The sequence below is a fragment of the Cyclospora cayetanensis genome, unplaced genomic scaffold (genome assembly GCF_002999335.1).
Source record: "Cyclospora cayetanensis isolate NF1_C8 unplaced genomic scaffold, CcayRef3 CcayRef3_contig_153, whole genome shotgun sequence".
Taxonomy (NCBI): Eukaryota; Apicomplexa; class Conoidasida; order Eucoccidiorida; family Eimeriidae; genus Cyclospora; species Cyclospora cayetanensis.
Genome location: NW_020312096.1, coordinates 56,153 through 83,533, shown reverse-complemented (window position 1 = coordinate 83,533; position 27,381 = coordinate 56,153). Strand labels below are relative to the sequence as shown.

Genomic DNA, 27,381 nt, shown 5'->3' with positions numbered 1-27,381 from the left:
GTACTGCTCTTGCCTCCAGTGTTGTTCATTTCATGTGAATTTTGTGTGAGCTAGTAAACTATCAGCTTTCAGGGGCTTGCTTTACTGAGTACGCACCCTCCTCTATAGTTTCGCCCGTTGTGTGCTCGGTTTCGAGCGACAAGGCTGCCCACTGGTGGGGGTCAAACCTTCTCAGCATTCCCTGCGTTTCGTCCCCTGCACACATAGAGACAGACCAGTGAAGCCAATTTTCAGTACCCAGCCCTTCTGGAGCTGATCCAGCTCTCTTAAATGCCTTTTCTGTGTTAATTTCGGGCGCGACAGGAGTAATACGTTGCGGCCTTCCAGCAATAGCGGCGAGCCCTGTGTGCACATAGTCGCTCCCTTCTGCCCATGTCTGCAAATCTGAGTCTTTGGGGGCTGCACTCGGTACTGAACTGGCAGGTTGTATTTCCATGCCATCTCTTCAGACCCTCTTATTCATTGACGCCCTCTTTTGAGCTGAAGCTCTACATGTAAGCCAGGACGGCTGCTAAATTACCTGGAGGCATCAGGACGCATAGGTCCTGTACGAGCTTTTGCTGGGTGTTTGCATGCGAGCGGAGAGCATTAACAAGTGACAGTCCATTTAGAGGTAGGGACAAATTCCACTGGGCTAAAATTCTGTCGAACATCATTCCTGGCCGAGTTACTTGCTGTATAAACTCCGCATAACGAAGTGCAGCACAGAGACCTGCGACAGCTTCATCAAACTTTAGTTTCTTGTGGGCAGAGGCCGCCCAAAAGGCCAGCCCTCGATCTTGGGGCAACCAATTCATCAAACCCCCTGCCATAGAGGTGGGAGGCAGCGTGCGGCCGCCAATTCTGGCTGGAGAGCCGAATATTGATGCCAGCTGCGCAGCTGCAATAATAGAGAACACAGGGAGATGCACACAGGTAGAGCTTTAGTGGCACATGCTACGCCGAGCCCTTGGCTCGGCAAGAAATAGAGTTGGAGCACTATGTTATGACTCTCAAGGCTTACCAATTTTAGTACATAATTTGAAGAATCCTGCGTCAAATTGCGGACCAGCAAGCACACATTCAAACCACTCTCATGTTTTACCTGGCATGTATTTTTGTATACCGTCAAAGGCTAATATTATGATACGTCATTCTTTTGTTTGAAAAATTTAACTAAGCATGCTTGTACAGTAGGTTACAACTATACGTAGGGAAATGTCTTAGTTACGTATGTCCTTAGATGCAGTCTTTGACAGCCCTCCGAGTGCCAGAAGCAATGGAGACCTTGTTTCCTGGTTTTTTTTTAGAACGGCTGCCATGGCATGTTGTAAGGAGCGTCCTAAAACCTCGGCTGACGCGCACGCCTCCACGGCCTTAGCCTTGTTTTCCCCCGCCGATTCCAGAAGCTTGTGTACAGCCCCAAGCAAACGGTGGGAGATGGTGGGTACTGGCAAATTAAGCTGAATGCTCTTTGTAAGAGGAGACGCGGCTGCATGAGGCATACATAAATGGTAAAGAAGCGGCACACAGACGCAAAGACACATGAACGGTGTCTACAAATGCTCATTTTTCCCCTTTAGACCGAAGGAGTGGTTCACCTCATTTGCACTTCTTTTCCAAACCAGCCCAAATCCGAGTTGCTACATTCTGTTCCAATATGCGCGTGGATTGTAGAAGCTGTTCCACCTCATATGACATACTCATTTAGGATGTAGGAGGTGCGTAGGTTTCTGCTAGCAGCAAGAGCGGCAACAAACGCCTGCCTAGTGTTCCCTTACCTTATCAATAAGGTATTTGAAGGAGAGAACTAAGGGATAAGAGGCAATAGCTCACGGGTTTCGAACGACAGGGGGACACCACCTTCAACCTCTTTTGCTAAATTAGAAAGATAACGCAGACACCGCAAAATACAATGGCGGCACATGTGCATCAACAAGCCATTAAGCTTGCGCAGTATCAGTGTTTCTTCTTTGGAGGCAAATCAGACCGGAAAGTTCATCAAATCGTTTTTGCTGCTGCCGGTTCATACTGCTAGGCATTATGCATTTTTGTTTATTAATCTGATGCTTAGTAATTAAATCTAGTCAGCCAGCCTTTAAGTCACACCCCAGTGAGTATTTTTATATATAGCATCGCAAGCCTCTTTGCTTCTTTCAATAGAGGCACTCAGTTGAGCTCTCGCTTCGCCTGTTGCGAGCTGCATGGTGGGGATGTGCTTTGCTGCGAAGTACATCAAGCATACTGTAACCAAGGTATTGAAGCGTAGCTTCTAGAAGAACGCTGATGGCGATTCGGTATTACTGAAATCCGCTTCTGGCAGGGAATTCCGCCTCACCACAAGTAATGCACAACGCAAGTCTAAACGTTTGCAGGGATATGTCTCCATCTTTAATGCGAAGTTGAGAACGTGTGTGTTTGAACAACGGAATGGCCACCGCCTGTTCATGCAATGCTTCCACGTCCTTGATTTGGGATCCCTCAATGTAACGCTCATAGAGTTGTACTAACTTCAGACAGTCTGCAGTGACAGAGTCATCATGACCACCCACATGTTTTAGAGGCTCCTTAACGAATATGAAAGCTTTGCATTGGGCCAGAGAAAGCCTGTGTTAGAGGCGGGAGATCACGCATAGGAAGAGGCAAATAAAAAGGCACAGTGCAATGCAATTTGAACACAAAACGCAGGGCCACTGTGTGTGCGATGCTACCATCATCCTTTGCGTCAACCTTTGGGAGCTCCTCATGCACTGGCGGAAGTGGGACGGTGACCTCTTCCGGATCGATTGTGCCAACGCCCTCTGTGTTGACTACTTTCTCCTTGTCCGCTTTTCCAGAAGCGGATTCGCCTTGACCGGGCTCTGGCTCTTCGGCCTTCGATGAGGAATATTCATCCTCAGGAAGAACAGTTGTGTCACTTTTTTGTAAAGGCGGTGGGATAAGGTCTTCTGTAGGAACCACCGGCTCCTTCCTAGGAGAAGTGATGACAGGAAGGGGCACCACCTGCCTCGTGGGACGCTGGCAACGCAGCGGAGGAAAAGCGGGTACTTGCCATCCAAAAACACTGGCAGCCAAACTCTCGCCAGCTGTTGCAGGGAAAGTGTAAGGCTTGCTCTGCGTCTCTGCTGCATAAAACGAATACACTCACAGATTGATTTATAATGCATACGATTCGGACAAGAACGTAGAACCTCGCCATTGGTATTTCAGGCACTTATAATACATAACGCAAATACCCCTCGACCAAAGAGACGCACAGAAGCGCGGCACCTGCACAGGCTACTTCTAGCACAGCATACATAAGCTCATAGATTTTTTGATGCTTTATGCTACTTGAATGGCGAGTAGCACGCGGAAAGTCAATACTGCAGCACTCCAAAAATCTTACCAGATAGGAGAAGTGACATCCCATGCTCGCCTTCCGTCCGCAATCCGCATTCCCCTGCACACTTGCCTAAAGCTTTAACTACCCACTCTTCCGTCTCTACTACTGCATCTATGAAATGCCTGACATTCATCGTATCGCGTAACTCTTTGGCTGAGAGATTGCCGGCGACTTGTTGCATATACAGTAACAACTCCAACGCTTTGACCCCCGAATGGGAGAACGAAGTCGCTGCGTTACTCGGAAGATATAGGGGCGAGCGGATTACTGCGTCTGGGTACAAACTGCCTGTTGATGTGTACGTCACCATCACCTCCTGGAGGACAGGTCGGGTGAGAGCAACTGCAAAGATCACTCATTACATCAAGGCGACCTGCCAGAAACATGTAACTCTATCTGAATTAGTATATCTTTATAAACAATGTTGGCACTTATAAACAATGTTCAGACCTCCACTGAGGTTTCCATGACTGCTGCAATCGCTATAAGCGCTTGATTTGGGCTCACCAGGCGGAACAGCTACCTTTCGATCAAGAATTTCCGGTTCCCTACTCGTCTCTTCAATAAAGTTGTCCAACTCTGCTAAGGTAAGAAACATATCGCCAAGGGAGGGGACAAGCTCAGAGATAATTTTGGTGTCTTCCGGCTTGCACTGGGCATACGAGGGGTCCCTCGCCACCGCCAAGTTGAAGGCTTTGCTGATGCTGACTTGGTTCTGTTGTTGACCCTCGGCGTGCGCCAGCACTTGAGCGGTGGGAATTTGCAAGTTTTGATGTAGTGGCTCGCGTAGCTTCACCAGCCAATTTAGGAAAGCAGCTAGCGTAGGCTTTTTTGAAGTTCCGACGAACATTTCATACAAGTAGTGCAGCATGTCCAACTTTATGGAATAACGATTGTACGAGTCCCTTCCGTGCATATCTTTACCGCAGCTGACTGTAGCACAAAAAGACAAAGCATGCTTACAATGGACTCGACTGCCACTATCTTGCGCTTCTTAAGCACAGGGTCCTTAGCTGACTGTCCCTTTCCCGCTCGCACGCATGTTAAACCAATTGACATAGGAGAGCTTGAATAGGACACCCTGGAAATGACAACGGCTACGGACTGAGCATTTGTATGGCGGCAAGCCACTTGCAGCCCCTGATGTCTATTGCATCCCTCATGTGCCCAGGCTCACTGTAATCGAGATGGCTGTACATCAGATAGACCTGGTGCTTCCAGGCCTGGTCATTTTCTCCTAGTAGCTGCAGCAGCTCACTGCAGCCCTTCGGTGCATTTCCCTGTGCAAGCCAATCCGATAAGTATATTCCCCACGTGCCCTTCCACGCTTGCTTCTGGAACTCGTTTGCAGGATCTGCACATTTATTAAGGGGCTGATTTTTCTTTGCCGAATCGGTACACTGGGTTTGCACTCGAGTGTCAGCTAACAGGGGCTTGACACAGTGCTGAAGGCAGTCTGAGATATTAAAAAATGACAGACACACCCCCAGAGGTAAAAGTGCGTTTGGGAACTTTATTATACAGATGCTCCAAAGGATATACCATAGTGCCATATCAAGCAATTATTGGAGCTAACGTAATTCGTCTTATAGTGTGGAGTGGACTATAAGCAACAAATAAGGCCAGGGCTCCTAATATGGGATGATTTGTTAAGGTGTGCATGCGAAAATGATTTGGAGATGCTGCACAGCACCCACCATAAGCAGCATCTACGACGTACGACGGGGGTAACTCCCTGCGAAAATCAGTGTATGTCTTTTCAAGCCATGTCTTGACTCGTGTGTTTGTGGCTTGTTGCAGTCCACTAAAGGCTTGTCCCATAGTTATCCGTTTCGCAAATATCTCTGCGCAGGATACCAGGTGGCGGCAAACCAGGCCGTGCTTCCACTAAGAGCTTTATGGCATTCCTCCTCCTGCTTTCTACTGATAAATCCTGCAGGAGATTGTGATTTGCTCTGTACTGCAGTGACCGCTTGTAGACTTATGTCAGCTGGTGGTGCCTCTCTGCGAAAGGTGTGATATTCGTCCTCTTACTCTGTATTTCCTTGTAAACTGCTTTTGCTAGTACAAGGATGTCCTTTGAAACTGATTTTTGAGTGGTATCAGTCCCTTCGTGCCGTTTCTGCCCAAGTTTGGCAGCAAGGTGGCTTGTAACATATGCCCGTAACTCCTTGCTGGTTTTTATGCTTTGGCTGGAGTCTTCTTCTGGGTTGTCAAGAAGTGACTGAGTGAAAATGTAGATTTGATGAGCCTGAGCCCGCACGAAGGCTTCACACAAGGGGGTGAACACAAGAGGACACCTAAAAATGGCGCCTACTCCCTTTCATTTCAGTAGACTCGAATGAGCGCATCCACGATATTCAGCCTTTTATTAGAATACAATTAAAGGGTACAAAAAACCAAAAATGTCAATGCGTATTTAGCGGGTCTCAAAAGTTTCTTTGCGCCACAGATGTGAGAACCTACTAGATTCTACTGCCCGAACTGAGAGTCCTGTCTTTCCAGCTGTGATTCCATAGACTTCAAGCAAAGCTGCGTTCCCTATTATAGCATTTAAGTGCGGAGAGAGTATTTGCATGACTAGAAAAGTTTTCATAGCATCATCTCTTCCTGATGCCCGAGGACCAGAGCCTATATACGCACGCATGGCACCCCGTGATAATTGGCCCACAAAACGTGAACTCTACGCCACAATATCCAAATGCTTATAGCACTCACAATTTCTTTTCTGTCTGGAAGCAATTTGCTCTTGAACGAGAGGGCCATAAAGAGAGAGTTCCCCGTCATCAAAGAATGTGAATCCAGTGGGAAGTATATTGTCATCGAGTGCAGACACAAACTGCTCCAATGACTCTGCCAACGAATTAGAGCTAGAATCTTGTGCTCCATATGAAGCCACCAAAGCTCCGTGAGAAGCGAGAGCGAACTTGCGTATGGTGTCAGCCATTTGTGCTGCCGCTGACTTGAAATGTGTCAAAGCAACAGTGAACGGGGGGCCTTCTGGCAGGAGATCAGGATTTTCTGCGAAGTGTGCTAACACGTGCAGGCGCTGCTTAAGTACATCCCGATGAGACGTCCATGCAACACTTTCAATGCTCTCGGAAATGCAGCTAATATACGCATTGCTCCTCTTATTGCAATTCCTGTCTTTTCCACACGACATGTTTATCATCTTTGCTGCCCGACGAATAACGGCAAGCCCCACTGGTACAAAAAGCAACACGGCGCACGCAGGACAGTTCTGGCAATGCAGTTTATCAGATAGTACATTTCATCCTTTCCTTTGGAAGAATTAAACAAGTAGGTATTATTCCCTTGACCTCATAGGGTTCCTGCACCTCCTAATTGCATTTTATAGTATCCGTACGTTGTGTTCCAGTGTGCTTCAGTGATTGATAATTGTCTTCAAAACCTGCAGGAGGGTGAACTGCGTTTAAGGAGAATAGCAGAGGGGCGTTCTCAAGAGCGATGGAAGCCAACAGTGCTGGATCTGAACGAACCCACATTGACAGGACGTAAACAGACAGCAACGTATTGCGGGTTGTCTCAACCGATGCGCTAAATTTTCATTGAAATATCACAGAGTACATTTTGCTTATGCTGGTGTACGAAATCAATTACAAGTTCCAAAGTAGCACATAAAATTGCCTACAGGACCTGCCCACTTCCTGTGAATAATCCTACTGGTAGCGGTTGCTTCTGTCGCTCTCAAAGCCTCCAAATGGCTATTGACTATTTCCGCTGCGGGGAGGCTGCAAAGCTTGAAAGACTTTGCAATGAGCTGGTGGAACAAGGAAAAGGCTGTGGTATCCGCATGCGTGAGTTGAAGTAGTTGAGCTGCATCGGCCGTGCCTAGTTTGGCGCCTTGGAGGATGGACTCAAGGACTAAAAGAGATGCTGAGCGACAAAATTGATTCACACAGCAATCAGGGCTAGGTGGTACACGCGGGAAAGCCTAAGGAGATAAAATAATAAACCGTTGGAAGAGGTGTCGGCGGACGGACTTGCAAAAACTTCGGCCGAGAGTCTATCTTCCAGCTTCAGGCGGGTACCCTGGAAGAAGTGGTGCAAGACAGACGTTTCCCTGATCCCAGGGTTTATCTCAATGCATTCAAGGACAGCCTTATGGTATCCTTTGTTCCCAATACCAAGGCATTCTCGTTTAGCCACACAGGTAGCAAGATTCAGGACGTCTTTGCTCTGCATATCCAGCGCCTGCTTCTCTGCGCCTGCGGAGGAAGAGTCTTCTCTTTGGGGGTTTAACAAGAGACCTGCAAGAGACAAGACCAAGGAGTTCTAAATCAATCTTGATCTCATGCCGATTCGGTCATGTAACGTGTCACACTAAACTCGCAAACGTGGAATGTGTTGGCAACCGCATTGACACGCGGGCTGCGCACAGAAAAAACACGGTTCGCAAAATGTAAAGAAAGTGCTATCCTGCAAAGCCACCTCTCAGGAGACTCAAGCAGCGCTTTCATTTTTTAATCGTACGAAAATCCCAGCATTATACGTTGGGCCAGACGAAATGCCGATGCCAGTTTGTAGTATTTAACAAATCGCCTCCACTGTAACCTCTGGAAACCCTTTTGTAGTTGTAATTGAGCGCGAATTCCTGCTTGAAGCAGCTGTTTTGTCTCCGAATCTGTCTGCTTCATCTTTGTCTTAGCTAATGCCAAATCCACGACTTGATCTGTAGCCAGATTCCTACCCTTTGTGATGGTAGCATAAGCGGCTGCATCCTCACCCATATGGTGAATGGCTGCAGCTGCAGGTAACGAGCAGCAAAAGTCACAAAGAGGCTGCTACTCCTATCGTGATTCACTGTTTATTGCACGCACCGTATAGTTGTCCACCACAATTAAAAACACACGGGAATGTCGGTAATGAGGTAAGAGCACGATACCGCATCCAGAACGACTTGCTGGACTCTTAGACCGGATCGACCAGTGCAATATTTCCGCCTACCACATAGGGAAGCCTCAAGAAGTTGTGTGGGGCTGCGAGCCTCTTTAGAGAGAGGAATATCCAGCCCCTTCAGGGCGCAAGTAAGACTCAGGCCAGAAGGGCAAACAAGGATGGTTGTTGTACCAAAAATACCATGAATTCCTTGAAGACCTCCATTTTCAACGGGGAAGCACGCTGCCGCATACGACACAGATAGGGATACAAAGAATTGAAGGCCACAGAGCATAAGCAGGAGAAGCGGGAGAAGTCAAGCACCATGACCTACATGCGCAGCTAGTCGCACATATGTTGCAAACCAAACCCGAAATGGCTCACACAAACTAACCAACGTTCAGAAGGCGACAGTTCTTACGAAGACTAACTTGTCAGATGCCACAGGAGGATACTGCGTAGTTCCTTAGGCATTTCTTTTCCTGTATCCCGAAGTTTTGTAAAGGCTTCTTCAACAAACTTTTCGGCTGCGTCCCGAGAAAGTGCCTCCCTCTCCGCATTCCTCATCAGTTGAGGCCACAGAAGAGTCAAAGCGTGGTTCATCATTGAAATCACTGAGACGTACCAAATAGTATACAGAACCCCATTCCAGGGATTATTTTTTTTTTTACGGATTTACTTTCCGAACCGCGCTTGCCCCCAAGGACACCGATTTCCTCGTAGTGACTATCTCCCTGTCCCGATGTTTACGGCGGTGCTGTCTTACAGTGGGCTTCAATGACTGGGTGTGCTGAAACCTCATCCCCGTCTATCGGAATTGCATGGATAGCAAGGATAGAGCGGCCTGGGGCAAGAATAGCGGCTAAAACAAACGCGAGCCTCAGCCTCATGGAGCGACGGCACTGGACGGAGCTGTCGACAAGCCACAGCTTTTCCCCTTGCTTGATTCGCCCCATCATCACAAGATCCTTAAATTATAAAGGCGCAATCAAAGCACTACAAAACCAAACGCATGTGCTAATGCTGTTTTTTCAAGTGTGAGGCAGCATGATACCTTCGTGGGGCCACGGCCTCACTACTGACGCCTTGTAGACAGGCCTATGCGGACGTAAGCGAAGGACTGGCCCAAAATAGGAGGCACTGTAAATAAACCTTCAAGCACATTTTGTTTTCTTTCGAAAACCTTTTGACGGCTTAGTACCTGCAGAACTGACCCCTCCTCCCCTATTTATTATTCCAAGTGACCCAAGTGCCGATTGACCCACAGACCTAGGTGCTCACTTCACTCCTGTTTACCGTAACTTATGAGGGAGTATATCACGAAAAACTCTACTTATACATTATTAATGCTACTTGATAAGCTACAAGGCTTTTAATCGAGCCAATGAATCCAATACTCCATTTGTTCCCTGAGCAGTTATGTAACTGCAGCATATTCCGCCCAACGCTGGCGCATACATTTTGTCCTTGTATTCACTTACTCCCTTTCCCTTCCCCTGGACATCTTTTTCTCTCTGGGTTTACTATTTTGTTCTGAGAAAATGGTTTTTTTCGTCGTCTTCAGCCGCAGTGCACAGGGATTCCCCACCCTGCTCAATGCATGAGCCCAGACTGGCCAAGAACCACGTTGCACGGTGCAGACGATTCAAGGAATTACAACGGAGGGTAGAGCGCCTAAGCAAGCTGCCCTGTCTTGTGTCTCCTACATGGCTGGAGTGCGTCAAAGACGGCGTTGCCCCTTTAGTGGAGCTGTAGCTTGTTACCGGTGATTCCTATTGCTTTCTTCGACACGCTTCAATTCACTGGGAATAAAGTAATGATGGCAACTCAGGCAGCTAATTCTGTATTGCCACGCTCTGCCTTGCGGACTATAAATGCACTCCAATTGGACCACGACCGTCTGTCAGAGACCTCCAAGAATGACTACTCATTTCGTTCCAATTCAGCGGATCATATTGCGTTATTTAGTGACCATATACTCATCAGACGGTCTGCCATGGGTCTACAGGGGGGCGGGATGCATTGTAAGCACCTAAAAGTCTCCTTGCTGGGCACCCATCACAAAGTCACTCTGGCCTTATTCTGCAAGCTACTCACAGGGCAAAGTCCTCCACTGGAGGTCCTGCGAGAGCCAGTTGGCGTGGAATGGGGTCTGCGCCGCTTGAATCAGCAGTGAGACACAGCATTTCTAATCGAATTTATATTGCTGGACCCGTCTTTAGCTGCTGCATACAGGTGGCACATTCTGTGAAATCCCTCAGTCAGTAATGCGCGCTTTAGCCTGCAAAGGCAGTAACACTACAGAATGTCATATTTACGCTTGAGCACAATCGGATGATTTTTATTTTGCAGAGGCACTGACATTCGCATGACGGTGTGGGCTCTCAGCGTTGCCGAGGCCTTTTCTGAGCTGAGAGTGGAGCTCTGTAGGGAGAGTCACGCACTGCTTCTTATTGTCGATGCCGGGATTGAGGGAAGCACACCTGTATCAGAACAGCTTCAGCAGCTGCAGGTACTGCGAGACTCTTGTGTGAAGGCCTTGCAACCGAACCGTCAGCCGGAAGTATTGCTTGTGGCAGCAGTAAGTCTCGCGACACTTTCAATTTCTCCCGTAACTTTAACACTACCGTATCGATTCTAGTGGCAAAACTATGAGTGCGGTTCGACCAACAAATTTCAAACAGACCCTCTGATGAGCTACTGTACATGACGTGAAATAAGGTTCAAGCCTGCGTACAGCTGGTGTGTGTTTTATTTTTAAGGGAGGCGATGGGCCTGCATGGGCTAAAGCCGCCATAGCGTGTCGGAGATTCGCTAGCACTCATCGCTGCCGATTCCTCGAAGTGCAACCGGTCAGCACTGCTGGTACTGAGTCTCTTCTGCGTTTGCTGAGCGCAAGCAATTCTGCCATTGCGGATCCCAAAGCTGGTATATTTTAAACAGCAAAAGGCAGAAGAACAAGGCAAACGAGCTTGGGCAGCAATAAAATTCGCAGCAGAATCACAAGTGCCAAACACAAGAAGGAAAAACTTGCTATCTCATTGTTTATTCAGTAAGCGTGTGCATCCTGTTTTGTTTTCTGATGCAAGCAAGTATATCTACGGGAAAGAGAGGTCAAATTTCTTGTATGTGTAATACTGGAGTTCTCTCTAAGGTGGACTTACCTAAGAAATAACTCTACTACCCACAGCGTTCCATTAAGCGTCTAGTAGGCTTTAGGAATGTCATTTTCTTAGACGTTTATGTAGGCAAGAGCTTAGTTCTGTTCGTAGGATAACTGTGCTCTGCCAAGGATCCAAACGCAAAAACACGCAGAGGCACACGACCAACTGCACAGACGGGTGCAGGCTGATGCGAGCATGTCACAGGCATGCAGTTCCTATTCAGGCTTAATTCCGGTATGGAAGGCATTCTGAAACAGTGACGCTGTAGCTGCAACTGGTTTCTTGTGCTTAAATCCTGCAGTGCTCCCTCTGGGGACTTCGCAGGGAGAGATTTAGTTGCCGAATCAATAAAAACGTCAGGGATACTAATTGAGTGTTTTTCCAAAAATGCCCTTTCCTCTTCCTGCCCGCGTCCCACAAGGTTCCGACGGGAGGGGAAAGGGACAGTTCAGGTGCTGGTTTCTTCACCTCCTTAACATTCAGCACTTTATCCATCGCTAGTATTTGCATATAGGACCCAGCAGGGGTGTAGAGCATTGCAGTTTATTACCAAATGCGCTAGCAATACTGTGCAATAAATAACAAATACAAATAGCCAAACAGCGTTGACAATTGTCGAATTATACTCAATTAAACACAATTAGTGTAGACGAAACTGCCGAAGTGCAGCATAGCCCTCCACAAAGCCTATCTGCTTTTTGTCCACTACTCCTGTGGGCACACCTCAGATTAAAATTATGTATCATTCTTGAGTGCTGCTGGTAAAGATGTTTTAGTTTGCACAACCCAATTTAGGCGTTGACGGTTTCGACATAAGTACACGAAGATACAATGCCGCTTTGCAGGATGTCCATATAATGGGCTGCAGTTAACCGCAAGCTAGTACTGAAGCAACGACCGTGCCATTACACGGAAGAGTTGAATGGACCGCCGTATACGCGTTGCAATACAGGCAGAGAAAAAGTAAACTCGGGCTAGTATATAGCAGAACACGCTTTCTCAAGAAGAGCTATAGAGATCAACTTGTCGCCACTTTACTTCAGTTTTTGTGCTGACCTACCTTAAAAAGTAAAAGGTGGTCTCTTTCTCTCTGTGCTGGGGCTAGAATAGAAAGAGATATGCCTGTAAACAAAGAAAGGAGTTGCAGCTGAAGGACAACAGGCACTACTTTAATTTGAGCACTATTAGTTCTCCCCGCAAATAATAGTCAAATACGCGGTAATTTGTTGCTGCTTGTTCTTTCGGCTGAGCAAAGCAGCAAGCCTTTTGAATGTACAAGCACGGACAAGATCGTGCAGCTGTGTAGTAGTGAGGCAAATGTAACTGCGATGAAATCTGGAACGTTTGGCGCTATTTTATCACGAAGTCAATTATCAACAGGTAATCAGCCTGGATAACTTGGACTTTGGCGTTTTTTGGTCCTCCAAATATATTAAAGTATTCAAGATACGTGCTGAATGTTCAAGTTGTAGAACTCTTGTATTTTTCTGATGAGGTTTCTGCTGGTATTCGCGCATCCTCACGAGCTGCAAAAGATACTTCCAATCCTTCTTTGCATCAACCATGAATCGATGATGATGCAGATTTCAGATGCAAGTGTGTAGCGAGTAAAGCTACACTTAGGTACTTACTACGTCTGTAGTTCCATTCGATTGAAGATAAGCACAGAATTTATTCCTTGGTTTGGCTACTCGTATGTCTTCTTTATTGCATAGTACCTTTAGCTTACATGGTAAAAATTAAAGCTCTGTGCATGTTTACTGGATGATAATCACGACTAGCTGTGGATGCTAAGGTTGCTCGAGGAATGCACCGACGCAGCTCCTGCTGTTCCTCTCCCCTAATTTGGGATGCCAGAGAGGCGAGGGGGGAACGAGAAGAGAATTGTCTAGGAAGAGGACTCAATAACCTTATTTAGTCCTGACCTGAGCATTTTCCTACGGTAAGCTTGAACCAATCAGTTGACACCAAGCCCCTTTGCACTGAGGACTGCAACAGTTGAGGCTTTACTAGTGATGCTTTATCGATTGAGGAGTCTGTTAGCGCGTGCTATCTTCTGGCCACGCAACCAACTCATATCAGACGTCAAAGGAGCTATATATAGTGGAGCTTGTACGTATAAATAGTAGTTTGCTGAAATCATGTGTAATCCTCCACAGAAGATGTCCCCAGGACGACACATAATTCCACACTCCGTACAAGCATACCAAAAAGTTACCCTTTTTCCAAGAAGATAGCTTCCGCCTTGCCCTTCCCTGGCCACTCAGAGCTCAATATAAGGCAAGATGTAATAAGTAAACTGCGCGCTGCTAAATCCTTTGAATACTTTGATTATTAATTGCTGGTTTCGCTTTGCCTCAAGCGCATACGCAAATAACATTGATTATTCTTGTTTTAAGGTATCACTAGCCTTCAAAATTAAATTCGCGAGCAAAAAGACGATCCAAGTGGTCATCATTTCCCCTAATTTGTAGTAGTACAACTGTTGTGGTGCAACGTCCCTAATATGTAGCCGACCCGCGATATCCTCCCCTTTCTATGTCAAAAACACGCCGTCGAGCTCCAAACTTGTTTGCCCCTACGCACTGCCTGCGGAAGTGTTCCCACCCTACCGTCAATACCCATGCACGCGGAAAACACAAGACAATGCATGTTAGTAATGCCGAAAGGGAATAGATTGAGAAGGAAGATAGAATGGACGAAAGATCTAAATGCTTGCCAGACGCGAACGAGGAAACAAACCAACTCGCTCGCGGAAGCAAGAGAGCGCGCTGTTGTCGGATAGCTGAAATGTGCGTGTTGTCTCTACATCCTTACTTATTCCTTTGGGGCATCGGAATTGGCTTTGTTGCATGCTTCCGCTGTATTTTCATGCGTAGATAGCTTTACGAGATGCCGAGGCACTGCTGAACTTCGGTGCATTTTAAATTCCTACAGATTTTACTTGTGTGCCATTTTTCGTAACGGCATAGACACATTTCAGCAGTCCGACGACAGCGAGCTTTCTTGCGTCCGCGAGCTAGCTGGTTGGTCTTCTCTTTCGTGGGTAGGGGGTATGTGGCTGATCTTCCCACTTAGATTTAACATTTTCTTTTCATAGTGCACTGCCATAGCGTTTCTGCCGAGCTTGAGGGTAGGGAGAGGGCGGGAAGTCTCATCTTCATGCAGTTGTGATCGACATACAGGTCAGAAGCACGAGAGTGTGGCTTTGAAATTGGTGGGGAAGATGTAGCGGGCTGAGTTGCACTTTAGTACTTTTGACTGCATTAGTTGTACTTTGTACCAAATTATTAAAGAGTTGATTAATTCGTCTGTCGATTCGAATACCTTATTTATTGCATATGAGCACTACAAGAAGATGCACAGTTGTGCGCGCGTACACTGGATGCTATCTGCTACTGGCTATGGATGCCCTGACTCATCAAAGGACGCAGCAATGAGTAGCCTGCTGCTCCCTTCCCTCCTACAGGAACTCTGAAGGGTGAGAGCAGGCAAATGCAAGAGTTCTACAGAAGTGCACACGAAACTTTAAATTGCATTCCTTCTTGAGTTTAAAGTTTATTTTTACCCTGCTGAGACCTTGGATGAAGCGATACTCTTCGAAGGTGCACCAACGCGCACACCTGCATTTCCTCTCCCCTCGTGTAGGAACCCTAAGGGGCGCGTGCAAGGAAAGAAGGGATCACTTAAGAAAACACCGCAAATCTTTCTAATTAGGTTGTCCTGAGCCAGGAGTCAAGCGCCACTATGGAAGCCCATAGACGGAATTTACAGGAGTAACTTTTATGGTGTTGAGTTAATCCTGCGCTTCCAGAATGAAAAAATGAGCAGCCAGACTATTTAGCCGCTAGTGGAGTGAGTGGTGTCAGAACATAACTAGTTTAATGAAAACTGGTTTGAAGAAGTATGCTTCGCTTGCTGCCACGGGTGCATGCGTTCGACGGAGAAGAGCGCACAAAAACCTGGGAAGTCAAAGGAACAAAGAGTTGGCAGCAGCCTGTACTGCGCAGTGCAGAAAGATTGCACTGTAGACCACACACGACAGAAGAGAAATGCAATGCAACACACTGTATACTGCCAGCTGAACAGCAGGCAGCACCTCTCTAATAACTACACGCCGAAACCAATACAAAAGGCGAGGGAGAAGAGCTCAGTCATGTAGCCGGATCCCTGAAAAAATACTTCAGATGTAAGGCAACACAGAAGCACGTGCAAAATTACGTAATAGTTTTGGAGACTACCGTGTCGGGTTGTGTACCCGGGGCTTCGAACCCCCCAACAGTCGACCGCCTTGATCAGATGCTTGAAGCCCGAGCCAGCGACCGTGAAACATGTGCCATTTTCGTTGTATTTACGCCATAACTAGCTGCCTACTAATGTGGATCGGAAATAAACGAGCCATTTTCCATATTATACTAGCTCTCCCGGGGAGAGCTAGTATGTTTTCTTCATGCAGCGACGACATTGAGCCGCCACTTTGGAGATTTGGATTTTAGTACATTGAGCATATTCTCTTTAGCCTGGGGTGTGTACCACTCACGATGCAGTGGCTGCCGTATGGGGCTTAGTAGCGGCTCCTAAATGGGCAGGCTCTTGGGCATCACACCTTGCTGTACACAGTGCAGATCAACCCTACCCCATACGTATTTTTCATTGCGCGAGCGATGGGGCTTTCTGCAAGAAACAGGGGCATTAGGGCTTTGTCTGTCAGGGGAGCACTGGATATTTTAACCTTTTTGGCTCTCTTCGCCACCCTGTTCACAATTACCGAAGCAGCCGACAGTAATGGGGCCGCAGCTCTCGCCCCTGAAGATCATCAAGTGCTCCCAGAAAGTTCGTCGACGGGGACGGGCATCTCGGATGTTCCTCTTTCGGAGTCTGAAGAGAAATCCTCGGTGGCTGCTGCGCGTCAATCGTCAACCAGCCCCTTGGAACCAGCACACAGCTCAATACAGGCCTCCAGTGGGGAGACCTTTCGCATCGTCCCCTGGTGTATGGCGAAGTCGGAATCTGTGAAGGGTGAAGTGGTATCGTTTCATGCAGTGGATGCGCAAAATAAGGTCTTTGGGCGAATTGAGGGCACTGAAGAAGATAAGCGGGCAACTCTACAAACCCTAGAAGTTTCCGAGGTGCAGGAACGATTGGTTGTGGGTAAGAGCAGATGCAAACAACCCTACAGCCCCTGTTGCTGGTGTTCTTGCGGGGAACCAGAAGCATCTTGCAGGGTGAACAAAGCTGAAGCAAAAGTGGGTACAGGAATGCCGTCAGGTAAATATGCTGCCCGTTTAGATTTTGCGGTCTGGTGTTTACCTGCGCAGAGCAACAGTTAGTGTCCGCGTGGACCTCCCATTTGCACGAAATGGGAGCAATGGGAGTCATTACGCAGTTACCGGCAGACAAGACCAAAAGGGCAGATGAGTTTTTATCTCATGGCTTCCATCCGTATGCATTGATAGAAGCTCAAACGGGTGCCCCAGAGGCACCCTCTGAAAACGATGCGAACGCCAGAGGTGACTCAGAGGCACTCCTCAGAGATTCATCGCTTAGTGAGGATCAAGAGGCGACTGCTGGCAAGCCGGGTATTGCTGTGAACGACACTGAAGGGCCCTCTGGTCAGGTCGAGGAAGCTTTGAAAGCTGATTTCTCAGCTGTGACAAAGGTGGCGGAGGTTACAGAGACTACAGCGAGTTTAAAAGCGCTGTCTTCCACTGCGGCTGAGAGTGCTTCGAAGAGTGGTGTTGAGGCGGAAAAGTCTGTGAAGACTCCTTTGGAGGCCTCTACTGAGGCCAAGGATGCTTCGAACAGTGGTGTCTCTGCTGACGACCAAGAGCTCTCGAAGACTCCGTCAAGCTCTTCTACTGAGGCTGAGAGTGCTTCGAAGAGTGGTGTCTTTGTTGAGGAAAATGGGCTTAGGGATACATCAGGGCCTTCTACTGAGGCTGAGAGTGCTTCGAAGGGCAGTCTTACTGCCAGGAAGGATGACGCTACCAGGAAAAACGACGAAGCTGTATATAAAAGTACACTGATTCAGTGGAAAGTGCCGGTACCGTATAATGCTGGGCCAAGCTCGTATACTTTGGCACGAAGCGCCGAACTCGGTAAACCCTAGATCACCACTCCCTGAACTTGCGTTGTAGTTAGTTGTGTTCGTGTTGGCAGTGTAGGCTTCCAGATTCCAAGTTTGAGGGATGTGAAGTTGATATGTGTTCCATTGGTTCTTTTGGATTGTGGTGCGTACACGCTTCTTCTCTCACCATACTGCTTTGTTTGCGCATTAGGGAGTAAGCTCCTTCCTGAAGTGTTAGCTGAGATATCAGATCCCAGTGAGTTGGCTGGAAGCCTTAATGGGTATGGGGGGTGGCGCATGTACGGATAAACACTTTTTCTTCATCAAGTTTTAGGTGTACGCGTGTTTCTGTATTTGTTGCACGTTTTTCCCCTGGATTGTGGTCGCTGTATGCTGCGTTCAGACCTCCGCGAAGAGCCTGAGGCCATAACGGTGATACGCGCTTCTGAGGCGGACGCCTCTCTACTGGATGCAGCGAATGCATTTGTTGCAAAAAGCTGTGAGGGGGCTGTGGATTGCTCACCTAGCCTACTTGGCTCGGATACATTGAGCTTTGTCGGTAAGTCTCTAAATGGCTTTGAGCGTTTCGCTTACTTTTTTTGACCTAGGCGTTCGCAAAGCGAGACACCAAAGAAGGCGAGGAAGGGGGAGAAGAAAGGGTAGTTCGTGGCTTATGTTTCAGTATTGATACTGGCCTACGCCTCCATGTTGAATGGCTTTTGTCTTTGGCACGTGTCAAAAACTGAACCTCCCGCATGTGCGCTTGGGTGCTTCAAAGTGCCGAAACTAAATGGGAATGTCAATATATTCCGCATACGTTTGCTACCACTGTCTTTTTGCAAAGGGTCTACTGGTCATACATTATGTTCGCATCTCGGTCTCCGAAAGGCACAGCTATGAAGAGTATTCTTTTATAACTTCGCCATCGGCTCTCTTATCCCGTTTCTCTCCAGTTCGCCTATTATATTAGCGTGCTGTATGCACGCCTCTCTCGCACAGGGCGCTCGCTCTTTTTTCTTGTGCTAGATTGCTTTTCTTGATGTCCCCCTGTGTGCTCAAACCAACCCCTCTCGTCCATTTGCATCCTATGGCACTTTTATGCTGTCTGTTCGGATTGCTTTGCAGCAACAACAAAGGGAGATCCCCCCCGCATCTTTGGAGTGGCAACTGCCACAATTCTTACTGATGGCAGCTGCATTGCGCGCAGTATGTATGTCGATTCTCAATGTGAAGGATATGCATGTAGGCCTTGCCTCTCTACATTTTGGGCCTATACTGTGGATATACGACTCTCAGTCTACAATTGGTTTTTCGTCCTAGGAAGGGTAGCACAGGTGGCTGATGCAGCAGTGCAGGAGCGATAGACAATGAGGTCGCCCAAAGATATGGGCAAAGCATGGTGGGCACCTGGTACCTATGGATTGAGGATCTGTGTGTGCTTGCTTTCAAATTTCAGTTGTGCTTGTGTATGCGTGCTCCTTCGTACCCCACCTACCCGTAAACGCTCGTTCCCTTAGTTGTCTCACACCACGGCTCCCTACCTGCTGTGCTTTTGCCGTTCTGCAGCTCTCCTTCTGGCGACTGCCTTGCGTGATGCAGCATTGCTCGAACACGAAAGCAGCATGACAGCATTTATTCCCGTTTCGTCTATGGATTGTTGGCAATCCTTTCACGCAGCTGGATTCCACATCACTTGGGCAGGACAGGGCGCTTACGCCATGTCTTGTGATGTACTCTCAGAGCCGAACGCCAACTATGCAAATTTTCTTCAGTGGCAACACTTAGGTAAGACTGCGCATGAGCTTCGTGCTGTTCCTTTGGGTGCGAGGGTGGGCGATCTTTTACCGGGCGAGGGTGGGATATGTTAAATTCGACGGTTCAAAAGGAGCACTGGGATCTAATCATGCGCATTGCTGGTGGGGAGGCAGTATTCAGACAAAGCGCATTCCCCATCTGTCGTCGGACCAGTTTTCTCAGCCGCCACAAATAGCTTTTTTACATTGCGTGCAGAGTACAAGCTTTCGTATTACAATTCTATATTATCTCGCACAGCCGGGAGCGCGGTGCCTATCACGACTCCCAAGAAGGCCAAGGAGTACTCCTTTTTGTATTATACGACACAAATGGCCTCTAGTGTATCTGAGGAACGTCACCTCAGTTTAGCAGAGGTAGGAGGGATGCCAACAACTGCACGAGAGCCGATAGTGACCGGCGGTCCACAATTATTGACAGCCGTCTCTCGATGGGCTACAGATGCGCGTGTGGCTATGCTGGCCGTGTGGTTTATTGTCATTCTCTTCATGGATCTACGGCGTCGGCGGATGTTCGCGGATGACAGCCTGGCTGTACACCCGCCAGCTGTCCACTTTCGACCGCGTTCAACAGAATGGTTATGGCAAGATGCCCCCCCTCCGGCGGAAGACGAGAAGTCGGTGGAACTAGATGACTTTTCCATCTTAACACAAGACTCATCGACTTCCGCGCAATGATCCGCAGACGAGTTTTTACGCATGAGCACAGCCTGAAGTCTACATGCAACCCGGATTGAGCAGCAATGCACTCGGGGATGCAGGCTTCACAGAGGCGACCAAATCGTACTAATGTTTTGTTGAGCGCACTATTCCAACCAGCGCCACTTGTGAATGACGGAATTGAGAAGGTGCGAGTAGCCTTTGAAAGTTGGCTTTTCATTGATCCTCCTTTCGTTTGTGATTTTTACATGTATAAGAACTATGGTGTGAAGGAGAGCTTTGAGACAATACACTAATATAGTGCCCGAGGGTGCGCACGCTGTGAACCCGATTTTCTGCCCGTTTAGCGGTTTCGACTTGTTAGTTACTCATGTGGCCAAGCTGGGGTGAAAGCCGTGAAGAAGTAAAGGAGAACCCTCGGTGTGCATGCTCAATTGCAACATTGCATTTCCACAAGCCCCCAAAGCTTTTTGCGTGGAGTTAGAGCAACGGGGTAGACAAGAGCCTTGAAGAGGTGTGAGGTCAAGGGGCCTCCAGGCAGTCGGGCAAGTCCCTTCGACAAAACCGAGGAATTGCTATTTTTTGCAGCAGTGCTGGATTCAGAGCAATATTAGCAGCCCTTCTGGGGCCAGAGGTGATGATGCCTTAGCTGTATATGCACCACTCAGCGAGTTTCAGCGTAAGGGAGCCGGTTTTGGTGTGATTCAGGAGCAAACCAAACTAGCAGTTGATCCTTGCTCATTGCTAATCGTTCGTAACTCACGTGTACACCTTGTACTCACATACGTATGCATCATCGTTTGCACATGATATACGCATGCGCATGCGCTGAACATTATATTTACGCGAGATTCAAACGGACAGGAATGGCACTGGTTTTCCGAGGACGCTCTAATGTTGCTTTCTTACCGGCCAGTAAACAATGGCGTACAAAACGCCCCCGATAGAAAAATTGGATGCCCAACCTACACCGTCTTGCCTTTATAATTTTCTGAAGGCCTCTAGTGCTCATGCGTCTATCGTGAAGACTGGGCTGCGTCTATCGTGAAGACTGGGCTGCGTCGATCCTGCACGACACACTGTGAATGAATGCGTTGGAGCAGCGAATAAAACGCCAACCACGAGTTGTATTGGCGTGACTTTCTTTTCAGGGATGCGCACGGGTGCAAAACATAAAACGACGCCCCTCGTGGTGGCAAAATCTTGGTCTGATTCTGATTTGTGGACGGTATCTCAACTGGTGGGCCTGAATCCTCAGCAGAGCCTGAATACGCCACACGACCATCTCCTGCTTCGATATAGAGGCATTTTAGGAAACGATGTTACGTTGGCCAAACGATATCGGAAGACTTTACATTGTGCTCCTAAAGACAGCTAACTTTAGGAGCACAATGCTAGCTGGATGTGCAGTCGACGCGCTGCCGAAGCACGCTGCAGAGCAGACGCGAACTTATACAGCGACCCTAGCAGGCTCAGGAGACCTCGCCCTGTTTTGTTCTAGGTAAGCGCGCACTCAGTGCAAGAGCATTTAGCTGCACGCTGCGCAGGTGGGCCTAAGTGGTTGGCGCCGCGGCGCGACTAGTGCATGCCTACGCTCGCTAGTAAACGGTGGAATTGAAACTGTTTTCTAGGCACTGTACCCGGGCCAAAAGGAGAGCTACAGGCGTGTACGAGGCTTTCGAGGGGCACACGCGAAGTCGTGGTACTCAAACTTTCAGCCATAGCGCTAAATACTACAGAGGATGAATCTATGAACGCCTCTGGCCCCGGTGAGGGGAGGTCGCAAAAGTCGTCTTCCACGGCGCCGGCAAGGCCTCTTCTAAACGAACCCGCCGGAGAGCCGCCTGCATGCGCGGTTGAGATAGACGCTAGGGTCGGCACAGCCCAGGAAGGCGTAAGGGCGAGTGTTGTTCCTTGAACGGCCTACTCACCCAGTTGGAGGAAGTGTAGGCTGCCTTTCCTTATCTTCAAGCGTAAGGGACCACGGAGGCATGAGCGTACAAGCATTAACGTCCTCGGGGAGATACGGAGGAAGGCCTGAAGGCACACTTCCTAGAAGATTCTTCCTGCCAAAGGGAGCCCCTCCACCCCCGGCCGGAGCAGCAGCAGCGGCAGCGGCAGCCGCTGCTGAAGCGACGTCGCTGTCTTCGTCCAGCGCTGCGCAAGCGGCTGCGCTCAAACGGTTTTGCTGCAGCAAATCTGCAGCCGAGCTGCTGAACGTCAACGTGTTGGCGAGGCGAGAGAGACGCTGCAAATCCTGTCGCCCGTGAGCAAACACATGTGTACGTACATATATGCACACAGAGAGAGAGTTGTTTGCGCAGACATGCCTACGCCGGATCGCGCCTCTACTCCACAAGTCCGAAAGTACCACGAATCGCAAAAAAGGCGTTCAAAAAGAGTGCTCTCCCCTGTGTTTGCGCCTGCACCCGTCTATCGCCCTGAGGGTTCCCGTGGAGCTTCGGATGTGCAAATCGCCCCCCTCTTACTTGCGTGGACGAAGACTGTGGTGCCTCGAGCTGGAGATACTCCTGCAACGCAGCAGCGGCGTCGCCTTCGTCAATCCGCAAGGGGTGCCCCCTGGGGTGCGGAGGCACCTGCAATGAAAGGCCACTTCTTTGAAGCGCCAGACCACGTTGCTGCCTCTCCTGCGCCACTCCGGTAGCCCTGTAGTCCATTATTTCTGCTGCCGCATACAAAATGCGCAGTGACTCCCCTGCACACACGAAAAGGAGATTGAACGCCGTAGCTCTCATCCGGCACCCCTCCGTAAGAGCCCAGCCCTCGCGCCGAAGGTACCCTCGGCGAGGGCTTCCTCTCGCGGAGAAAAACTGCCGTTCACACATGTGCTTGCATGCGCGATTCTACGCCTCTTACGCTGAAACAAGTCCACGAGCAGGGGGAGCACCTGCGGCTCCAGCTGCTCCTCGCAGCCCGCTTGCAACAGCAGCTGTTGCAAGAGCTGCTGCACTTGCGGAACGACCTCGACGCCTCCCCGACTGTCCACGCAGCTACGGGAGCTCGAGGACGAGGGTGAGACTGTGGCAGCATCCTCCGTTGCAGAGCTTCTACTTGGGGGTTCTACTTGCGCAGAGGAAGCCAGAGGTGCCACACTGGGCGCATGCGCCCCGCCAGCTGCTGTCGGGGGGGGGGAGGGGCCTGCGGCTGCCTCGACTTGCGTTCCACTCGCGACTCCTGCAAACAAACCCAGCCGCGAAGGCGTCGACAGCAGCTGCTGCAGACAACGGCGCATGGAAAAGAAGCAGCAGCACAAACAGCAGTGGCACGCTCGCAGCAGCGGCAGGAGCACAGGCGCCGTTGGACACACGCGGTTGTTCCTGTTTCTGTTGATCTTCGAAGCCTCGTACTGAGGTGCTTCTTGAGGCGTGCACGGGCTGCTGCTGGAGTTGCTGCTGGGGTTGCTGCTGGCGATGAACTTGTGCCTGCTGTTGCTGCGCATGCTTGGTCCAGTCCGCCTCGAGGCTTCCCGTCGTGAGAACGGAAGAAGAGCTTGGAAGACATCCCTGCAAAGGGGGCTGAAAAGACTGTGAAGCCACCAAAGGCTTGGCCTGCAGCGGGCCTGGCTGCTGCTGCTGCTGTACGAACACTTGCTGCTGCACTGCAGGCTGCTGCAGCAGTGGCTGCTGCAGCAGTGGCTGGTGCAGAATTGGCTGGTGCAGAATTGGCTGGTGTGGGAGGCCTACTTGCGGCAGAGGGTGATGCTGAAGGCCTACTTGCGGCAGAGGCTGGTGCTGCTGCTGCTGCTGCAGGAGATGTGGAGTGTGCTGCTGCTGCTGCTGCAAGAGAGGCGGCTGCTGTTGCGGTAGCGGTGGGGGATGCCAGGAAGCAAGACCTGCTACAGCGACTTGGTGGGACAGAGGCTGCTGTAGCAACTGCTGCTGCTGCTGCTGCTGCTGCCACTGCTGCTCAACACCCCATGATTGCTGTTGTTGTTCGCCCCAGTGGCTCCGTGCCGGCTGCTGCTGGAAACTTTGCTGCAGGTGTTGCTGCTGCACTTGTGGCGGTTGGTGCTGCTGCTGCACTTGTGGCTGTTGGTGCTGCTGCTGCATTTGAGGCAGCTGCTGCAGCTGTAACTGCTGCTGCCACGACATAATGGGCTGCACAAGAGGGGGACGGGTGCTGCGCCTAGATGCCCCTGATGGTCCACGCGAGTGTAAAGTTACAGAAACCTATTGGATGGCGTTTTTGTTGGTGTTCCTGCTGCGCTAGCGCAGCCCACAAAAGACATCAATGCGCCATTGGCCACACAGAAACTTGAATTAGGCTCTGAAAGATGGAGCCTTAGAGTTCACATGACAGCACATTGGATACAATGTACAGGGCTTGAAAAAGGAGTGTGCTGGAGGTCGTACGAAACCGACAAACTTCTGAGGCGATCAGCATCGCCGCAACGGGGTCCTTGGGGCCCGACTGCATGCAAGTAATTTGAAGAAGCAATTCAAATAATGCTCTAGTACAAGACGCCAAAGTTTAAGCTTCCACGCGTGCTAAACCAAATTCTTTTGAAACTTGCTGTTTGAACGCCTGGCTGCAGTGTCTACAGGCGCAGCAACACCCATACCCTCCAGGTGAACTGCAAGGACTCGCTGACAGGTGTGCGTGTGTGAGGCTGCACTCACTATTCACTCACTACCGCTTTTTCCTATGACTCTCGGTTTATTTCTTCTATGTACCTGGCTACCAAATTGCGTGAGCCTTTGTGCTCGATTGCATGCTACCACACTGCGCGCTGGTGACGGGCACTCGCGCTAATCTGTGTACGGAACCTGCACACTGGAAACCCTCAGCAGCCCCTTATTCTTTGCAGCCTCCGGCAGGCCTACAGTGCGGAGTCTCCAGCGTCGATCTGCCTTGTGTTCCTTGCACGTATCGCACATTTGGCTAGACTGCTCTCGGTAGGAGCCCATATCAATCTGCCACCACACTGCAACTATAGATAATTAAGACACCAGATGCTCCTGCCGAGGCAGATTACGAGTTTCAAGTATTGGATCGCCTCGACAAGGAGAACATCCATGCAAGCACGTACACACTGAACCCAGAAGCGTCAACGTTTCCTCGAAGTGTGCTCGCAAGAGTAGAGGGTTTCCCGCACCGATTTACAGGCACGTTGGGGAGAAAGACGCCGAAACTCCAGAGATATTGATGACACAAGAACCTGAGGGGCTCTCCCGCGGGCGTTTCCCCATGAATACATTGATCTGATTGCCTCCCCGCTGTATGCTCGCTAAATGGAGTATCGAAGCTCCTTTGGGTCTCTTGTTTCTGCCATTTGCTGAAGTCTATTTGCACTCTGGCTCTCGCGTGCGATGCATTCGCATCTCAATTTTGGCCCCCTGCCTCTGTTTGATGATGGGCTTATTGCCCAGGCCCTTTGGGCGCCTCGCTTTGAAAATCACTCAGCGAACGATGCACTGCCCAAGAAGAAAAGCGAGCTTGACCAATACGCAAGGCATGAAGGAAAGAGCTGTCTACGAAAGAGGGGACCGCCAGCATGAAGGGCCCGCCAGAGTAATTGCCCGTTTGAGACAGCGGACCGCATCGCAGGTGTCTAGACACTCTAACCCCGCATCTGCGCCCCCAGCTGCTGTAGCGTCTGCTACACATAATCCAGTTGAGGTTAAATTACAAAATTCTCGTATTGCGCATCCTAGTTCTTTTTAGCGGATCCTCCACCAGTGGTGCCCATTCCCATGGCAGACTGAACGCAACGCACAGGTGTCAAAGTTACAGCTTCATAGGCACACTCAGTAGTGATTAGCGCTTGCGGCTGTGGCCTCTACACCGCGCCTCTCCTTGCGCTGCATCAAGGACCCCTACCGAGAGTCACAGAAATATAAGGAGCGCACACTCAGATTCGAGATTTACCTTAAATGTGTCGTAGATCCACCACTGAAGACCAGTGAGCGTGCCGATCATCAGCACCCGAGTGCCCAGCCCTTTGGTGAACAATTTAGTGTATCCCATCTCCCTTGCCATTTGTCCAAATCTGAATCGCAACACCCCAGAGCCAGGCCTCTCCTCTGACCGTGCCACTAGGCACAAAGCCTGCATCCCTCTTTTACATGACACGGCACTCCTCTATCAGCACGACGCACGACCCAAAACACCCCCATAGCTCTCACTCACCCTTTGCCTTTGTTTTCAGCCTTCCCCATGAGAGACACCAGGGAGTCTGCGGGGTGCGACACGACCGCACAGATGACGCCTGCCATATACCCTGTAGGAAGGCGCAAACACACACGTAGACCATGCGTAGAGACATCCATTTGTGTGCAAATTGAAGCGCCTCTCCAGATAGGGCACGCGCGAATAGGTGGAGTGGTTCTGTATAGCCAGCCTCCCAGTACACCCTTCTTCGCTGTGCCATCTTGGCTATGCTCGATAAAGACCTCGCTCAGGCCGCCACGCCTTTTCACGGGCCCTTACAGAAGCCATCTTACCGGATGCAAATGTAATGCCCAGCTGAGTCCCTTTGCCGTAGGTTTCCTTCGGCTGCGTGAAGACCTTATCATAAAACATCTGGACGACTTTCTCGAAGAAGTAGAACTTGGCCATCGTGTAAGGGATTTGTCGGCTCCACAGAGGAACCACGGACCCAAACTGCAAGAGAGACGCACCAAGGGAGTCTCAGGGATTATGAGCTTTCGCGTGTGCAAGTATCCGCCCAAGTGTGCATGCACATGTAGATAGTTGTGAATGGCTGAAAAGAATTGAGTAGGTGGGGAGGGTCTCTGAGGGCGCAAGATCCCGCAACCTGCTGCGGCGGTAGGAAGGGGGGAGGGGCCGACATGCGGGTTCTATGATCTTACCGGAAATTTGGTATCGCGTCTCATTTGAAGCATTTTGCTGGTTGCTGGCAGAAGGCTGGTAGGCCATGATCCTTGAGGACTTGTTTGCACCTTGACTTTGACCATCTCCATTGGGCAGAGAGCCACATCGGCAAACAGTTCGGCGGAAGCGGAAGCAGCCAGCCAAACAGCGCCCTTGTTCTTGGCATATGTCTCTTCACCAAAAAGGTTGCCGTAGAAATCCTTGAAAAACTCGTACATACCGAACTTCACCATGCCCTGCATACTGTAACCAATGAACGTTGGAGCCCATCCGAGACGCAGGCCCGCAGCTCCTTCCTCCCCCAAGACCGTCTTGAAACCCGAGATCAGACCCCTGTACTTGTCTGGATACACTTGCATCTTGCACTTCACGACGTCTACTGGGCAGACTGCGGTGTGCGTCAGGCCGCAAGAGAGCACGCCTCCCAGCATGCACTTGCTGTAGTATTCCGTCGTATGAGGCATGACGTGTGGCTTGCGGGTCAAGGGGTCCGCATATCGCGCATCCCAAGGGCCCCGCAGGGCAGCAGGGGGGGACGACGAGTCTCGTTCCGCAGCCATC

General features: G+C 49.7%; 4 protein-coding genes across 4 annotated transcripts; 1 reads left to right on the top strand and 3 right to left on the bottom strand.

The window, feature by feature from the left end:
• Window positions 1-61: 61 nt before the first annotated feature.
• Window positions 62-8,866, bottom strand: LOC34621071. Its single transcript, XM_026336914.1, has 19 exons — window positions 8,695-8,866; window positions 8,333-8,506; window positions 7,878-8,132; window positions 7,369-7,635; window positions 7,049-7,261; window positions 6,732-6,854; window positions 6,083-6,568; window positions 5,831-5,995; window positions 5,399-5,632; window positions 5,062-5,208; window positions 4,542-4,820; window positions 3,872-4,297; window positions 2,691-3,104; window positions 2,318-2,500; window positions 2,089-2,202; window positions 1,816-1,857; window positions 1,211-1,471; window positions 521-880; window positions 62-195 (listed from the first exon to the last, which is right to left on the bottom strand). The coding sequence occupies exons 1-19, from the start codon at window positions 8,864-8,866 to the stop codon at window positions 62-64; spliced, it is 4,449 nt and encodes a 1,482-aa protein (XP_026192699.1).
• Window positions 8,867-10,082: 1,216 nt separating this feature from the next.
• On the top strand, window positions 10,083-11,202 carry LOC34621072. Its single transcript, XM_022734298.2, has 3 exons — window positions 10,083-10,435; window positions 10,616-10,844; window positions 11,026-11,202. The coding sequence occupies exons 1-3, from the start codon at window positions 10,083-10,085 to the stop codon at window positions 11,200-11,202; spliced, it is 759 nt and encodes a 252-aa protein (XP_022588775.2).
• Window positions 11,203-21,892: 10,690 nt separating this feature from the next.
• Window positions 21,893-22,721, bottom strand: LOC113147191. The gene is made up of 2 exons (XM_026336913.1): window positions 22,455-22,721; window positions 21,893-22,222 (listed from the first exon to the last, which is right to left on the bottom strand). Exons 1-2 carry the CDS (start codon window positions 22,719-22,721, stop codon window positions 21,893-21,895), a joined length of 597 nt encoding a protein of 198 aa, XP_026192698.1.
• Window positions 22,722-25,636: 2,915 nt separating this feature from the next.
• Window positions 25,637-27,380, bottom strand: LOC34621074 (probable mitochondrial phosphate carrier protein). The gene is made up of 5 exons (XM_026336912.1): window positions 26,799-27,380; window positions 26,430-26,589; window positions 26,116-26,206; window positions 25,855-25,975; window positions 25,637-25,687 (listed from the first exon to the last, which is right to left on the bottom strand). Exons 1-5 carry the CDS (start codon window positions 27,378-27,380, stop codon window positions 25,637-25,639), a joined length of 1,005 nt encoding a protein of 334 aa, XP_026192697.1.
• Between the last annotated feature and the right edge of the window lies 1 nt (window position 27,381).

Coding starts and splice junctions, on each gene's coding strand:
- LOC34621074 (XM_026336912.1), bottom strand. CDS start 27,380: ATGGCTGCGGAACGAGACTCGTCGTCCCCCCCTGCTGCCCTGCGGGGC. Junction 25,976..26,115: donor GCTGAAAACAAAGGCAAAGG/GTGAGTGAGAGC, acceptor GTTGCGATTCAG/ATTTGGACAAATGGCAAGGG. Junction 25,688..25,854: donor GGATCTACGACACATTTAAG/GTAAATCTCGAA, acceptor CGTTGCGTTCAG/TCTGCCATGGGAATGGGCAC.
- LOC34621071 (XM_026336914.1), bottom strand. CDS start 8,866: ATGAACCACGCTTTGACTCTTCTGTGGCCTCAACTGATGAGGAATGCG. Junction 4,298..4,541: donor GTACAGCCATCTCGATTACA/GTGAGCCTGGGC, acceptor TTTGTGCTACAG/TCAGCTGCGGTAAAGATATG. Junction 1,472..1,815: donor CCCCCTGTCGTTCGAAACCC/GTGAGCTATTGC, acceptor TGCCTCATGCAG/CCGCGTCTCCTCTTACAAAG.
- LOC113147191 (XM_026336913.1), bottom strand. CDS start 22,721: ATGAGAGCTACGGCGTTCAATCTCCTTTTCGTGTGTGCAGGGGAGTCA. Junction 22,223..22,454: donor CACAGTCTTCGTCCACGCAA/GTAAGAGGGGGG, acceptor CACGGGCGACAG/GATTTGCAGCGTCTCTCTCG.
- LOC34621072 (XM_022734298.2), top strand. CDS start 10,083: ATGGCAACTCAGGCAGCTAATTCTGTATTGCCACGCTCTGCCTTGCGG. Junction 10,436..10,615: donor CTGCGCCGCTTGAATCAGCA/GTGAGACACAGC, acceptor TTTATTTTGCAG/AGGCACTGACATTCGCATGA. Junction 10,845..11,025: donor AAGTATTGCTTGTGGCAGCA/GTAAGTCTCGCG, acceptor TTTATTTTTAAG/GGAGGCGATGGGCCTGCATG.